Source organism: Protopterus annectens, chromosome 2.part1, assembly GCF_019279795.1.
Source record: "Protopterus annectens isolate FY-2018-M chromosome 2.part1, PAN1.0, whole genome shotgun sequence".
NCBI classification, from domain to species: Eukaryota; Metazoa; Chordata; order Ceratodontiformes; family Protopteridae; genus Protopterus; species Protopterus annectens.
In genome coordinates, this window is record NC_056729.1 from 1976624570 (window position 1) to 1976639021 (window position 14452).

Genomic DNA, 14452 nt, shown 5'->3' on the forward strand with positions numbered 1-14452 from the left:
ACTGCAGCAGTAATCATTCAAATATCTACTGTTATTGTAAGTTTACTCACACAGCTGTGCTTTCCTTGTCTGACTTTGTCTCTTTTCTTCTTTTCTGGAGGTCAGGTTGCCAAACTTTATCGTGATTCCAGCCTAGGAAACGTTGTGAACATTATAGTTACCCGCTTGATTGTTCTGACAGAAGACCAAGTAAGCTCATATCAAAATACATTGATTTTGAAAGCATTAGCTGCTTAACTGTACATATTTGCTGCTTTTTAGTCTGTACATACAGAGTTTTTTTTTTTTTTTTGCTGGAAAACCATATTTGACAGTAATTTGTTACTAAAAGTAGAACACAATGTCTTCAGTTCATACTACAGCGAGTGTGACTAAAATAGTACATCATGTTGCTGTGATTAGTTTAATTTGTAGACCTTCTGAGGATTCATACGGTCATTATGGACACTACAGATGCATGGGAATGGGTACTTGTTCAGTAATGTTTTGGATGAATTCCAGTTCAGAGCTTTATAGATAAAAAGGTTATTCCTAGAAGCCACTTCTAATTATAATCTCACTGGAGTCAGCAGAATGCTTGATGACTGCCCTTAATTTAATTTTACTTTGCTTTGAATTTGTTCTGTCTTACAGCCGAACCTGGAGATAAACCACCATGCAGACAAATCTCTTGACAGCTTTTGTAAGTGGCAGAAATCTGTCCTTTCTCACCAAAGTGATTCAAACACCATTTCTGAAAAGGGCATTGCCCACCATGATAATGCTGTTCTTATTACAAGGTAGGTCTATAATAATTTCTGTAATTACTTGATTCTTTGTGTGTCATATGTATAAAATGTTTAATAATTTAACTCTATGGGTGTTCTGTTTTATACTTATATGTCTATAACAAAAAAGCAAAAAAAAGGGGGGGAAATATGACATTGATTCACTCTAGAAAGTAATTTATATTTGGCATAGGAGTGTAATTCCAGTGTAATTACTACACTGGATTAAAATTTATTTTAATAAACCACTGTATGTTAAACAAATGTTGGAAAGCAAATATTGCTGTATGCACCCTTGCTTCTTAACACAGGCTAGTGTACATTAACTCTTCATGCTGTGCCACTATTTGCTAAACCCTCCAATCCCAGCACTTTTTCACTTATTCTTTATACCTGAGACCAAGAGATAACTCACACTAAGTAAAACACCGCACCTTTACCAGTTTAGTGCAATGTTTCCTTTTAGTGTCTCCCAGCCTGCAGATGCATCTTCAAATGAAGACTTGATTGAAATGTGGTACAGTTGTTAATATATCTGCCTCAAAACACCTGACTTCTGTATACGGAGTTTGAATGCTCTCAATCTGTCTCCACAGACTTACTTTGATTAATCCATTTTTTCCACCTTCCAAGGACATGTCATCTGTGTAAATGGGTACTATAGATTGTCCATGCTTAGTGCTGTTACTGCATTTTGTTCTGAAATTTTTGTCTGTATAACACTTAGCAGATAAGCATTTAAACACAGTATATCTAAAGTAGTTAACTTCATTTTATCTGCAAACTATGGGTATACGGATCCATATTGGATCCGAGCCGGCAACTTTTTCTCTAGCATCTGCTCCAAGCTCTGAGCTCCTCCCCTTACCCATAATGCCCTGCCATCTCCTATCTTCCCTCAGATCTCGTTTGCCGCGCCAGTAGTGTGCATCATGGTCTCCTTTGCTTTGAGCTCAGGGATAGTAAGTGGTATTATTACTTGCATCTAGAGTGTGTTTGAGTGAACATTTTCCCTTCCTCCCTTTGTTTAGTGTATCGCTTGTTCGTCGGTGTAAAAAAAAAGGGGGGGAGGGTTTGCAAACTTAGAGAATAGTTGTTAGGCCTGCCCTTCCCCTACCTGTGTTTGTGTGTGGTTTTCTAGAAGGTAGTGTTTGTACTGTTAAGTGCAGAACTATGGCTGATCAGCCGAAGCCTGTTTTCAAAAAATGTACAGAGTGTGGCCATAAGCTCTACCCGGCTGATGGTCACACTGTGGGTGTGATTTGCTTGGGAGTGGCACATTTGTCCACTCAGTGTGCTATCTGCTATGGTTTTAACCCTAGGGCCCTTAGGGATCGGAAGGCAAAGTTAGTAGCCAAAGGCCTTCTCCCTGCTGCCATGCTGGAATCTGCTTTGGCCTCGGTCTCTAGTGTTCTACCTCCCACCCAGACAGGGACTCAACCTCCCTCTTCTTCTGGTGATGGGTCTACTAAGGACAAATCTACAGTCAGCGTGGCTGACAAGGAAAAAGTTAAAGAAAGGCGCATAGAGGATAGGGAGAAAAGAAAGGACAGACATCGCAAGAGATCCCCAGACAGGGAGCTCTTTCTTAGTCACCCTTCTAAGACCATGAGGCCTGTTTCTCCACGGCTCCAATCTCCTCACTTCTCACCAGAGCTGTTGGAACATTCGGACCCGAGGCCTTCCTCCCCATTGCGCAGACCAGCCAGATCCGAGTCGGTGGCCTCTTCGAGGTCGACTCGGAGCTTATCGGACATGGACAGGATGATGCGGAGATTCATTCAAACCCAAATTCTTGCCAGGACCCTCTCCCTTTGGAGGGGGGACCTCCATGGCTTTTTTTCCGCCCCATCTCTCCTTCCCTGATCCGTGCTCTGGCTTTGGGGCTCTTGGATCTGAGGGTTTGCGGAGCTGGTAGCACGGCGCCGACGGTTCCTCCAACCTCGACTCCAGCTGTTACCTTGAGTTTGTCGGATCTGACTTTGTTTGGATCCGAGTGGCTCTTGGAGCCATGGACAGGGAGTCGGGCCCGGGGGAATGGATTCTTCGGCTCCGACCTTTTCGGATCCAATCCGTTCCCTCGAACCTCAGGCTACCCTGGCTTCGGCTCCAGTCCCCGCTTCGGATCCGGGGAGGGCCTCTTCCTTACTGGGTGCTAAGGAGGTCCGCTCTCCCTCGACCTTCGAAGTGGTGGAGAGGGTTCTCTCCCAGGGATTGGGACCCCAGCCCATCCCCTTGGATACCACCCAGGCCCCCCTGGATTTGGCGACGACTCCCTTCATCCTGTCTAAGGGACAGCCCGTGCCAGAGGATCCCCAGGTTAATTTCCCTGAGGAAACCCCTGCAGCTCACGAATCCCCTTCTGAGAGTCCCACTGAAGAGGGTCACCGTAAGCGCAAGTGCAAAAGGAGGCACTTGGACTCCCCCGAGTCCTTCACTACGGACACTGACTTAGATGAAGGAGAAGGTTCCCCCAGGTCACCTCCCGAAGATGTTTCCTTTGGAGAAATTATGGAGATCCTCCACCAGAGGGGAGGTTGGTCAGCCCCAAAACCTTCTGGGGATGGGTCAGTGTTCTTGGAGGCTTTTGGCACAGGCCCATCTACTTCCTGGGTGTCCCCGCCAGCGGACCCCTTGGTGGACCTCATCACCATGAGGGCATGGAAGGAGCCTGACACCGTAGAGCCCATCCCCAAACGCCCTGACAAGATTTTATCTTTCCCTTCCGACAGACAACCTTGGTCGAAAGGAGCCCCAGTTGATGCTATGTTGGTGGCAGTGGCCACAAAGAAGGAACTAGCACAGGAGAGTTCCTCAGTCCTTCCTCCAGTCAAGGAGTCCAGGTCAGTGGATAGGTTTGGAAAGTGCGTCTATTCCTCAGCAACCTTTTCTATCCGTGCCCTGAATTATTTGGCACATGTGATCCAGCTTCAGCTAGACCTTGCTTCGGAATTCGCTGAGTCACCCCCAGAGTCTTTATCGCCGCAGGACAGACAGTTGTTCTTGGCGAAAATGTCTTCTCTGAAATCAGTCTCAAACATGTCGATGCGACTCCTTTCCCGTGCCATGGAAGGAGCTGCTAGGGTGGCTGGGACAGGCATAGCCATGAGGCGTCATACCTAGCTTAGGTTGTGTCAGTTCGCGGACCCTTTCAAGGTGTCATTTATCAGCGCTCCCTACGATGGTTCTTCCCTTTTTGGGAAGACAGTACGTGACACACTTGTCCAGAGCGAGAAGGACGGGAAGACTTTGTCTGCCATCGGGATCCGCTTCTCTAACCCTCAGCAGTCCTTCTCTAGGAATCAAAGAGGGCAGAAGAAGATGTGGTTCCGAAAATCTCAGTTTTCCCGGGATTCTCAGGACAACTATTCCCCCAGAGGCAGAGGGGAACAGGATTGACTCTGACCCATTGGTAGATGGGGTCCCAGGAATTTTGGGTCTAGTGAACCCTTTTCTGATAGACACGGTCTGCAGCCCTGAGGGGTTGCCCGACTGTCCTACTCTGGAGGCAGTCGTGGGAAGATTGTCCTTACACCCAGCGTCATGGGAGTCCATTACAACAGATTGCTGGGTTTTACAGATAATTCCATAATAATGGATAATATCCAGAGGTTACTCTATCCCATTTGTTGCCCCTCCAAATTTCCAAAATACCTCCCGGATGTTACACCCACTCACAAGGAGACCGCAGCTCTAGAGGTTTCAAAGCTGGTTTTCAAACGAGCCATCGAACAGGTCCCCCCGATCAGTCCGGATCAGGGCGTCTACTCAAGGTTCTTTTTGTTGCCAAAAAAAGACGGGTGACCTCAGGCCCATTCCAGACCTGTCAACATTAAACCTGTCTGTAGCCAAACAGAAATTCCGGATGGTCACCCTACATCCATTCTACCTTATCTCCGAGAGTGTGACTGGATGTGCTTGTTAGACCTCCAGGATGCTTACTACCACATCAAAATACACAGAAGCTCCAGGAGGTTCCTGCGCTTCCTGCTGGGAGCCAGTCATTTTCAGTTCAGAGCCCTACCCTTTGGTCTCACCACAGCCCCCAGGGTGTTCACCAAGGTAATGGCAGTTGTAGCAGCTCACCTGAGGCTTCAGGGTATTCAGGTGTTTCCATACCTGGTCGACTGGCTCTTCGCTGCGCCCAACAAGCATCACCTGTGTCTGGCCCGAGATTATTTCATTTGATTGGCAGATCTACTGGGAATTACAGTCAATGTTAAAAAATCCCAACTGTAACCAGTACAAGTTCTAGACTTCATTGGAGCATGGCTATATACTTTACAGATGAAGGTATTCTTAACTCTAGACAGGATCCTACACCTCAGGTGCCACATAGCTCAGATAGTGAACTCCAAGTCTCCAAAGGCGAGCGAGGTTCTCCGGGCTCTGGGCTCCATGGCTGCCGCCATATCAATTTTCCCTTGTGCGCGCCTTCACATGTGGGTTCTTCCAATGGACTGTGGCTGTTCAATGGTCTTGGCTAGACCTGCCCATGGAATTTCCGATCAAGATCAGTCACGTCTGCAGGACGTCTCTTCTTTGGTGGTTAAGTTCACCACAGATATCAGAAGGACGCCCCTTCGGGTCATCTCCAGTCCAAGCCACAGTGACCACGGACGTCTCCCAACTCGGGTGGGGGGCACACTGTTTGGGAAGGACAGTCCAAGGCACGTGGTCCCAGTCAGAGACCAAGTTGCACATAAATGTTCTAGAGATGAGGGCAGTGCTTTTAGCGTTGGAAGCATTTCACACTGTCCTCCCTCTCGGATTGATTGCAATTCAGTCAGACAACATGTCGGTTGTCTGGTATATCAACAAGCAGGGGGGAACCAGGTCCTACCCCCTATGTCACGAGGCCATGAGAGTGTGGGAATGGGCGCTCTCCACCGGTCGGTATCTGATAGCAGCGCACATCCCGGGGTGCTCCAACATTTTAGCAGACAGATTGAGTCGGGCCATTCTGATGCCATACGAGTGGTCTCTGAAACAGTCAGTAGCGGAGGAGATCTTCCTTGCATCGGGTCAGCCTTGCTGCGATCTCTTCACATCTCCTTCCAACGCGAAGTGCAGCGAGTTCTTCGCTCTGATTCCCTCAACAGGGGAAGTCCCCAGAGATGTTCTAGTCCATGCTTGGCCCCCCAGTCTTCTGTATGCTTATCCACCATTGCCACTCATTCCAAAGTTTCTTCAGAAAGCTTACCGACTGCGGTGCAAAGTGATCCTCATTGTCCCATTCTGGCCTTGTCAGGTTTGGTTCCCATTCCTTTGGTCTCATCTCTTAGCTCCCCCGTGGGTTCTGGATCCCTGCCCGGATCTAATCTCCCATCCGTCAGGGGCCCGTCCACCTGATCTGGGCAGCCTCAAGCTGACAGCCTGGTTGCTCCAGCTCCGTTAATTGCCAGGACTCCCGGTCTTTCATCCCCGATAAAATCCATTCTGGTAGCTTCTCGTAAAGACTCCACTAGGAAACCTTATTGCAGTAAATGGAAACATTTTTCCATTTGGGCCTCACAGAGAAAACTAGATCCCTTTACAGCCCCTGTTCCAGCGGTGTTGGATTTCCTGTCTGGCATCTATCAGCAAGGAGCTAGTTCCTCCACAGTGAAAGTACAATTGGCAGCCATTTCCAGTTTTCACGTTGGTGAAGACAACATTGCCTTAGCCTCCTCTAGGCTGTGTAAGGCTTTTCTTAAAGGTACTTTTCTGTTATGTCCACCTGTCAAGGATTCAGTGCCTTCTTGGGACCTTACTTTCATTTTACAGGCATTGGTGGCTCCTCCTTTCGAACCTGCAGCTTTGGTGGACTTGAAATTTTTGTCCTGGAAGGCCGCTTTCCTAGTCGCCATTACATCTGCTAGGAGGGTTTCTGAGCTTTAAACTCGGTCTGCCGTGCCTCCGTATTTGGTCTTCTATAAGGATAGGGTCTCTCTCCGTACTAATCCTTCCTTCTTACCCAAAGTGGCATCTGAAGCAAACATAAACCAGTCCATTAATCTGCCTGTTTTCTTTCCTAACTTCCAAAATAAAGGTGAATACAAACTCCATTTGTTAGATGTTCATAGTCAGCTTCGTTTTTATCTTCATAGAGCGAAGTCTTTCTGCAAGACTGACCAGTTGTTTGTTTCCATTTCCAAAGCATTTATGGGAAAAGCTATTTCTAAAGTTTATTTGGCCAGGTGGATCACTCTTTGTATTTCACATGCCTACAAAGCAAAAGGTTTATCTTCTCCTGGTACTGTTAAGGCTCACTCTACCAGGTCCATGGCGACTTCTGCTGCTTTTTGGATGATATTTGTGCAGCAGCGACCTGGGCCAATTCACATACCTTCATTTCCCATTACAAATTAGATCTGATTTCAAGGATTAGAGCATCCTTTGGCTCTGCTTTTCTGTTACGTCCACCTGTCAAGGATTCAGTGCCTTCTTGGGACCTTACTTTCATTTTACAGGCATTGGTGGCTCCTCCTTTCGAACCTGCAGCTTTGGTGGACTTGAACTTTTTGTCCTGGAAGGCCGCTTTCCTAGTCGCCATTACATCTGCTAGGAGGGTTTCTGAGCTTTAAACTCGGTCTGCCGTGCCTCCGTATTTGGTCTTCTATAAGGATAGGGTCTCTCTCCGTACTAATCCTTCCTTCTTACCCAAAGTGGCATCTGAAGCAAACATAAACCAGTCCATTAATCTGCCTGTTTTCTTTCCTAAATTCCAAAATAAAGGTGAATACAAACTCCATTTGTTAGATGTTCATAGACAGCTTCGTTTTTATCTTCATAGAACGAAGTCTTTCTGCAAGACTGACCAGTTGTTTGTTTCCTTTTCCAAAGCATTTATGGGAAAAGCTATTTCTAAAGTTTATTTGGCCAGGTGGATCACTCTTTGTATTTCACATGCCAACAAAGCAAAAGGTTTATCTTCTCCTGGTACTATTAAGGCTCACTCTACCAGGTCCATGGCGACTTGTGCTGCTTTTTGGATGATATTTGTGCAGCAGCGACCTGGGCCAATTCACATACCTTCATTTCCCATTACAAATTAGATCTGATTTCAAGGATTAGAGCATCCTTTGGCTCTGCGGTGCTTGGGAATATCCTTTCATAAGGGCCTCCCAGGATTGGAGTAGCTGGGGACTCTGTCCCACAGGTTGCAGATAAAATGAAGTTAACTACTTCAGATAAAGAAGTTATGTACTCACCATAACATTCCATCTGAGTAGTTATATTTAATTTTTCTGCAACATTCCCTCCCTCCGTCCCCTGGACATTGTCCTGTCTTTCCGGTTTAGTTCATTGGGCTGAGTTGCTTATGTTTTTAGTTGCAGCAAACTCGATCTGAGGGAAGATAGGAGATGGTAGGGCATTGTGGGTAAGGGGAGGAGCTCGGAGCTTGGAGCAGATGTTAGAGAAAAAGTTGCCGGCTCGGATCCGATATGGATCCGTATACCCACAGGTTGCAGAAAAATGAAGTATAACTACTCAGATGGAACGTTATGGTGAGTACATAACTTCTTTTTTTTTACTTTAGCCCCCTTCTGATCTTCACAACTTCCGCAGGCTACTGTGTTGACTCATTTAGTTCCCTGGGGAAAAACCTCTTTGACCTGTTCATTCCCCTAGGGATTGAAGGTGAATGAACTGGGAGTCATACTGGTAAATGTCTGGGGGGTTAGGGTTTTTGTTTGATTGTTTTGTGTCTTCTATAATGACCTACAAATACCTGAAGGATTGGCTTGCAGTGGGCTAGTGTGAGGGGCATTACCCAATTTTGCAACTGTTGTAAACCCCAAAAGCTCCCCCCCCCTCCCCAAACACAAATGTATCTTTGTATTCTCTAGTCCCTACTGGAGAATCTAACTTTTAATGTACACCCTGAGCCAGATAGACATTCCCAATGTCTTCTCCCTGAGAGAGTTGAGCAGGAATAGTCATGGCATTCCTTTCTGTCCTGCACCACCTCCTCCATTCCCTAAGCTGTTAAGCAAACTTAGGTCACCTGATCATATTCAGGGCTTTATTCCTCTCTGCCTTGAAGCTGGCAAGAAATAAGATAAATTGCTATTACATTAAATGTGGCATGGTCAGGTTTATAGCTGAAAGGATCTACAAGTATCCCTCTGTTTACTTGGTTAACAAATGATTAAATAATTAAATGCAAATAAAAAGAGGGAGGAGATATAAGAGAATATGAATTTACAACAGCAGTTGTATGGTGTTCACTTTGGTATAGCACTTAAGATGTTAGATCTGTGCCCAGATGTGGGGAGCTGATGAGTGGAGAATTGTAAAGAATATGGAAGAGTGAGGAGGAAACCAGTAAAACTGAAGAACAGTGGAAAAGCACTAGCAAAAGGCATGGACCTAGGCTCAGTTTTATACTGACTCTGGCTTACTTGCTATAACAAACATGATTCACAGTGTAATGCAACAGATATAACTGATCATACCTGTCTTGCGTGAAACTATGTTGTTATGATCATGTTGTGTATTCATCTTTTAGAGCCCCAGAACCCTGCTCTGTAGCATTCTTTCAGCTTTCTGTTATGGTATCAGGACATCAAGCTTGTAATTCAGTGGGCCCTTCCTGAATCTACTTTTACATAAAGGAACTGGATTGTCTCCCTTTAGGCCATGGACACCTACAACATCTTTTAGAATGCGTTAAACCATTGTACTGATGCCTGCATTTATTTATTTATATGTGTTAACTGGCTAGGAAGACTGGTCTAAGAACCCTTTTCAGCAACAGCCTGGTTCAAAAGGCAAGACAATATGAAACATGTAACCACATTGAGAAAACATAATTTTACACTGGGTATGCATGCACAACATGATTTTGGTGGCATACAGTATTATTCAGTTGTTTTGAACATATAGTACGTGGTCTACAATTGTTGCATGCTTAACTTGTGCCATTTAAACAATTATTAACAACTTGTGCCCCTTGTATTCAGTCTAGCAAGTAGTTTTGTAACTAAACAAATACCCTATCATTCTAGCTTATAGATTTTTAGCCAAAATAGATGGGCCAGTTGATTAATGTGATATGTGTGGTGATCCACATGTACATCATAATGATTAACCTGAGTTAAGATTACACTTACAAATGATGTCCTCAGAAAAGTGATTTTTAAAAAAAGATTTGAAAGATTTAAGCCTTTCTAGTACACTTATATGTATGCCCACCTCACTTTCTAAAACTAAACAGAAAGTGCTTTCAGCTTTAGCTGTACAAGTTCACGTCTTTCTTTAGGATTCTGTTTCTTTCTGATAAATGTCAGAACTGTTTTCTAACTTCTTGTATTAATATTTTGTACAGTACTACATTATTAAATGTATTACATTAATAGTTTCGTAGTACATATTTTTTGAATGTATAAGATACAAATCTCTGCCTTGTCTCCTGTTTTGAAGACATTTGTCCTGATTAGGATGGGGGCGAGAGTTAACAGGCTGATGGCAGACTACACATTCCCTTACCAGCAGTAGCTCATAACTTATCCTGTGGAATCCTCTAGCATTATCAGGAAGGCCAAAAGATATGAGCAGTTCTTTCCTGTGATCCATATTTGGTACACCTCCCACAGCAGGTGATCAAGCAGCAAGCAGACTAGGCAGTCACACCACCCTAAATGACTCCCCTAAACATGGATTAGCAGCAGTGCTACACTGAGGTCTTCCTAGTTTGACAAGTTCCTCACTCTTTCACAGAGAGTGAGCCCAGTAGCACTGTAAATAACCTTATTTCCTCCTTTTGTGCCTGCAATTTCATTTTTCAGTCACTATCCAAAAACTCTGACCACAGCTGAGGATCAGGCCATAGACTGACTGATTTGTCCTGTTGCTTAGCTTTTGCTTCAACACTAAAGTCTGGTACAATGCCTGCATTCCTGCTGCCACTGCATCCAGTGCCGGTCTGTTTTTTAATTAAATCTGACACCCATTTATCCATCCATCCATCCATCCATCCATCCACAACCACTTTTTCCCATTTTCCACATGGGGTAGTAGTGTCACTTTAACAGTGACAGTTGTCTAGAGCTAAGGTTCACACCACTGGGTAGCTAGCCCTGCTGCATTTGTTCTTTCATACCACTTACACATAGTCACACTCACACCTATGGCCAATTTAGAGTGTCCAATCCACCTACTGCATGTCTTTTGAGTGTGTGAGGAAACTGGGGCATCCAGAGAAAACCCACATTGACACATCCATCCTGAATAAAATCCTAGGATACTTAAAACTCATCTACTTGAGGTAGCTGTCTACTTGTCACTTGAAGAGAGCAGTCAGTGTTTTTTCCCTCTGGTGAGAACTGTAGCTTCTTATATGGAGATGCTGATTTTCATCCCATTGACTTCAAACTCAGCAGTGATTCACTGTAGCGCATAGTTTAAATCAGTCACACAAAGCCAGGAAGACACATCATCTGCAGTGAACAGAAATGCAGCTCTCACTCTGTCAAAAGTGGATACCCAGCAGACCTCACAGCAGAACTATAGCTAGGGGTATGGCAAAGGGGGCGGCTGCCCCAGATGCAAGCTTTTACGGGGGAACAATCTGATGGATAGTGCAGAAGTGGAGTAATGTCAGTGCTTTCCCAATATTCAGTAAAAATCATAATTTAGCATTCTTTTAATTCATCTAAGATAGCTCAGTTGTGCCATTGTTTAAATTAATGAATGATGCTGTAATGTGTAAAAAAATAAAAGATGTTATGTTGTCCTATCTCGCCTTCATTCTTACTGGATGGGCTTGGAGCCAATCCTTGGCTCTGACTCGGCCGAATACACTAGCTCGAAGTCTCTAACTTGGCTCGTGGCAGAGTAGGTATCCCATCATGCAGTGGTGTAATTCTCCAGATCTTGTTTGCTGCTTTACGAGTTCAGATGCTCTCTCCTTGACCGTGGCTAAGTTCTTTAAAAACGTGTATTTTTTCCCTTTATTTAGCTTTAATATTGCTTATTAGTAGTTTAGTTAGTGGTTGTTCCATAGTTTAACTGTGTGTTGTAGTTACGAGTGCTGTTTAATCTTGCTATTGTGTGGTTATTTGTTGGCCATCGTTAATCGCAAGGCCTTTTTCTATTTTCCCATCATTTTTTGTAGTGGTGTAGTTAGTGGTTACAGTAGTATAAGATGTTCTTCATGTTTCACTGTTGCAGTCATTACATTTGGGTTATCCTGCTGGCAGGTTGCCCTCAGTCGGCCTGAATTCCAAAGTCTTGGGTCCTGCATCGGTTGCTGTCGCCTCTTCCCTGACGTTAGGTCGTCAGGGGTATAAAAGATGCAGCCGGCGCCATTTTATCCAGTCTTTCTTGCGGTGCGGTGCCCGAAGCAGAAGCAGTTCACAAGTGCTGGTCGGCCGACTCCTGAGATTTTCGTGTTCAAGTTTCAGATCCGAAGCCTTCATTAAAAGCTAAGTACCCCATTGGGGAAACTTTTTTCTTGCTCCAGACCGATGTCAGAAAAGTTAATAATTGTATTTCTTGTGGGAAGCAAATACCTCATAAGACTTTCATTCTTACTGTATTCCTTGCCTAGGCCCTGACCACGACGTTGCTAGTTGTCGGTTTTGTGCTAGATTTAACCAACGCACTATTAAGCGTCGGTACGATTTTGCATTAAGCTATTTTGGGCGAAGATTTAATTATACAATGGCGTGGGATAGCCATCCGACTACTGGAGTTCACAAAAAACGCAAAGGAAAAGAAAAAGACAGGCAACCGAGGTCCAAAACTGACGACAAAGCTTCTCCTAAGCAAGTCGCTGGTTCGCCGATTATCAGTGAGGCACTTTCGCAGTCCCTGACATCCGCTACTTTAGAGTAGCAGGCTGCTGCCGACTCCAATGTGGAGTTGGCCAGGCCGCTGGAAACTCAAGGTATTGGAGCCTCGGAGGTTATTCCCTCAGATGGGTCTGGAGCCGCTGAGCAGGCATCGGCTTCTGAGGGTGTATTCAGACCTAAACAATTATATATAAAACTGACTTCAAAGACAAAGACTAAAACACCTTTAAAGGCAAAGAAACAAGTTCACCAGCCACAAGGACAGGCCTCCATGCCCAAAAAACAGATGCTCAAAATGGCCGAAGACTTAATTACCTTGATCAGGGGTTCCCATCCCCCTCCTGATAAGAGGCCTAGGCAAGAGACAGACTATGAATCTATAGATCAGGTTTCCATTTTTTCTGATTCCTCTTCTGATCAGGAATATTCTCTTCCCCCCTATGAGGATTCTGATGCTTAAGAATCAATTCCTTCAGCTTCTCCTCCTGAGGACTACTCTTTTGGGGAAACCTTACATACTATGAGGGAGCACTTCCACTGGGAGAGCCAAGATTTTTCAGAATCTAAGAAAAGGCTCAGAGACTTCCTTTTACTACCACAACACAGGCCTCTAGCTATTCCACCTGTGTTGGACATTGTAGATGATGTGTTCTCGGAGTCTAGTCTGACCCCTGACTCTTTACCTCCAACTCCTGTTAAGCCAGACAGATACTGCAGGGTCCCTGACTCTCATAAATTCCTTTTCAAAAACCCTGCTGCAGACCCAGAAACTATTTCTCAGGGTCCAAAAGGGGTCACGGCTTCTACTGCAAAAAACCCTACCCCCTCTGACAGGGATTCTAGGGCACTGGATAGATGGGGAAAAAAGATTTACACATCTGCTACTTTGGCTATAAGGGCCTTAAACTGCCAGTTTCATATGCTCAAATATCAGCAATATATCATGACACTGCTTAAACAGAAAATGATGGCAAATTCTGATTGTGCAGAAAACAAAGAAATGCAGGATTTATTGCATGCAGCTGAACAAGTTGGAAAGCATACTTTGCAATGTGGGTTTGATTCTCTGGGAGGCCTCCTGCAGGGCCGTTGTTACGGGTTCTGTCATTAGGAGGCATGCTTGGTTAAAGGAACAAACTCTCCCTGACCATGTTAAAGCAAAATTATTACATGCTCCTTTACAACGTGATACCTTATTTGGTGTTAAGGCAGAAGAGGTGTTAAAGAAAATGGAGGACAAAGCTAAATCTATGCAAACGGTCAAGGATTTTTTACAGGTACAGCCACCTAGATTTAGCAGACACTGGCCTACAAAGAATTGGTCCTTTCCCGTCTCAGACAGACCTCAAAGGGGCAAATCCAGATGCCGTAGAGGCAGATCACAGCCGCAAGGATCCTATAGGCCTAAGCAGTGGAGTGCTTCTACCTCCAAAGGTGGAGAAGACAAAGCACAATCATACAGGAAACAGTCCCAATGACTTCCCCCTGCCTGCACCAAGCACTTATCTTCTGGCAGCACCCTTAGGGGGAAAACTAGCACTTTATTCTCAAAACTGGCAAATTGTAACCCAGGACAAATGGGTTCTAGACATAGTGTCACAAGTCTACAAGTTTCATTTCCATACCCTGCCAAGGGCAAACAGTTGGCCAGACCTGCCAAAAAATATCAATGGGCAGAGGCTCAAAAACAAGTCGCAGCTCTCATGGACATGAGGGCTATTCAGCAAGTGCCACAGCAAGAGCAGGGACAAGGATTTTACACAAGACTGTTCTTGGTACCCAGAAAGGACAAAGCATGGCGACCAATACTGGACCTATCTATTCTAAGCACTTTCCTGGATATACCAAAATTCAAGATGTTGACCTTACAACAGCTTCTACCCATGCTGGGCAGCAAGGTTTGGC

General features: G+C 44.9%; 1 protein-coding gene across 1 annotated transcript in view; it reads left to right on the forward strand.

The window, feature by feature from the left end:
* LOC122795076 (A disintegrin and metalloproteinase with thrombospondin motifs 6-like) overlaps positions 1–1297 on the forward strand; it is a 706749-nt gene extending 705452 nt beyond the window's left edge. Inside the window, exons 6-8 of the mRNA XM_044063651.1 lie at positions 106–189; positions 634–779; positions 1234–1297. Of these exons, the coding sequence (XP_043919586.1) occupies positions 106–189; positions 634–779; positions 1234–1297 (294 nt within the window). The remainder of the gene's footprint in view (positions 1–105; positions 190–633; positions 780–1233) is intronic.
* Positions 1298–14452: the final 13155 nt, after the last annotated feature.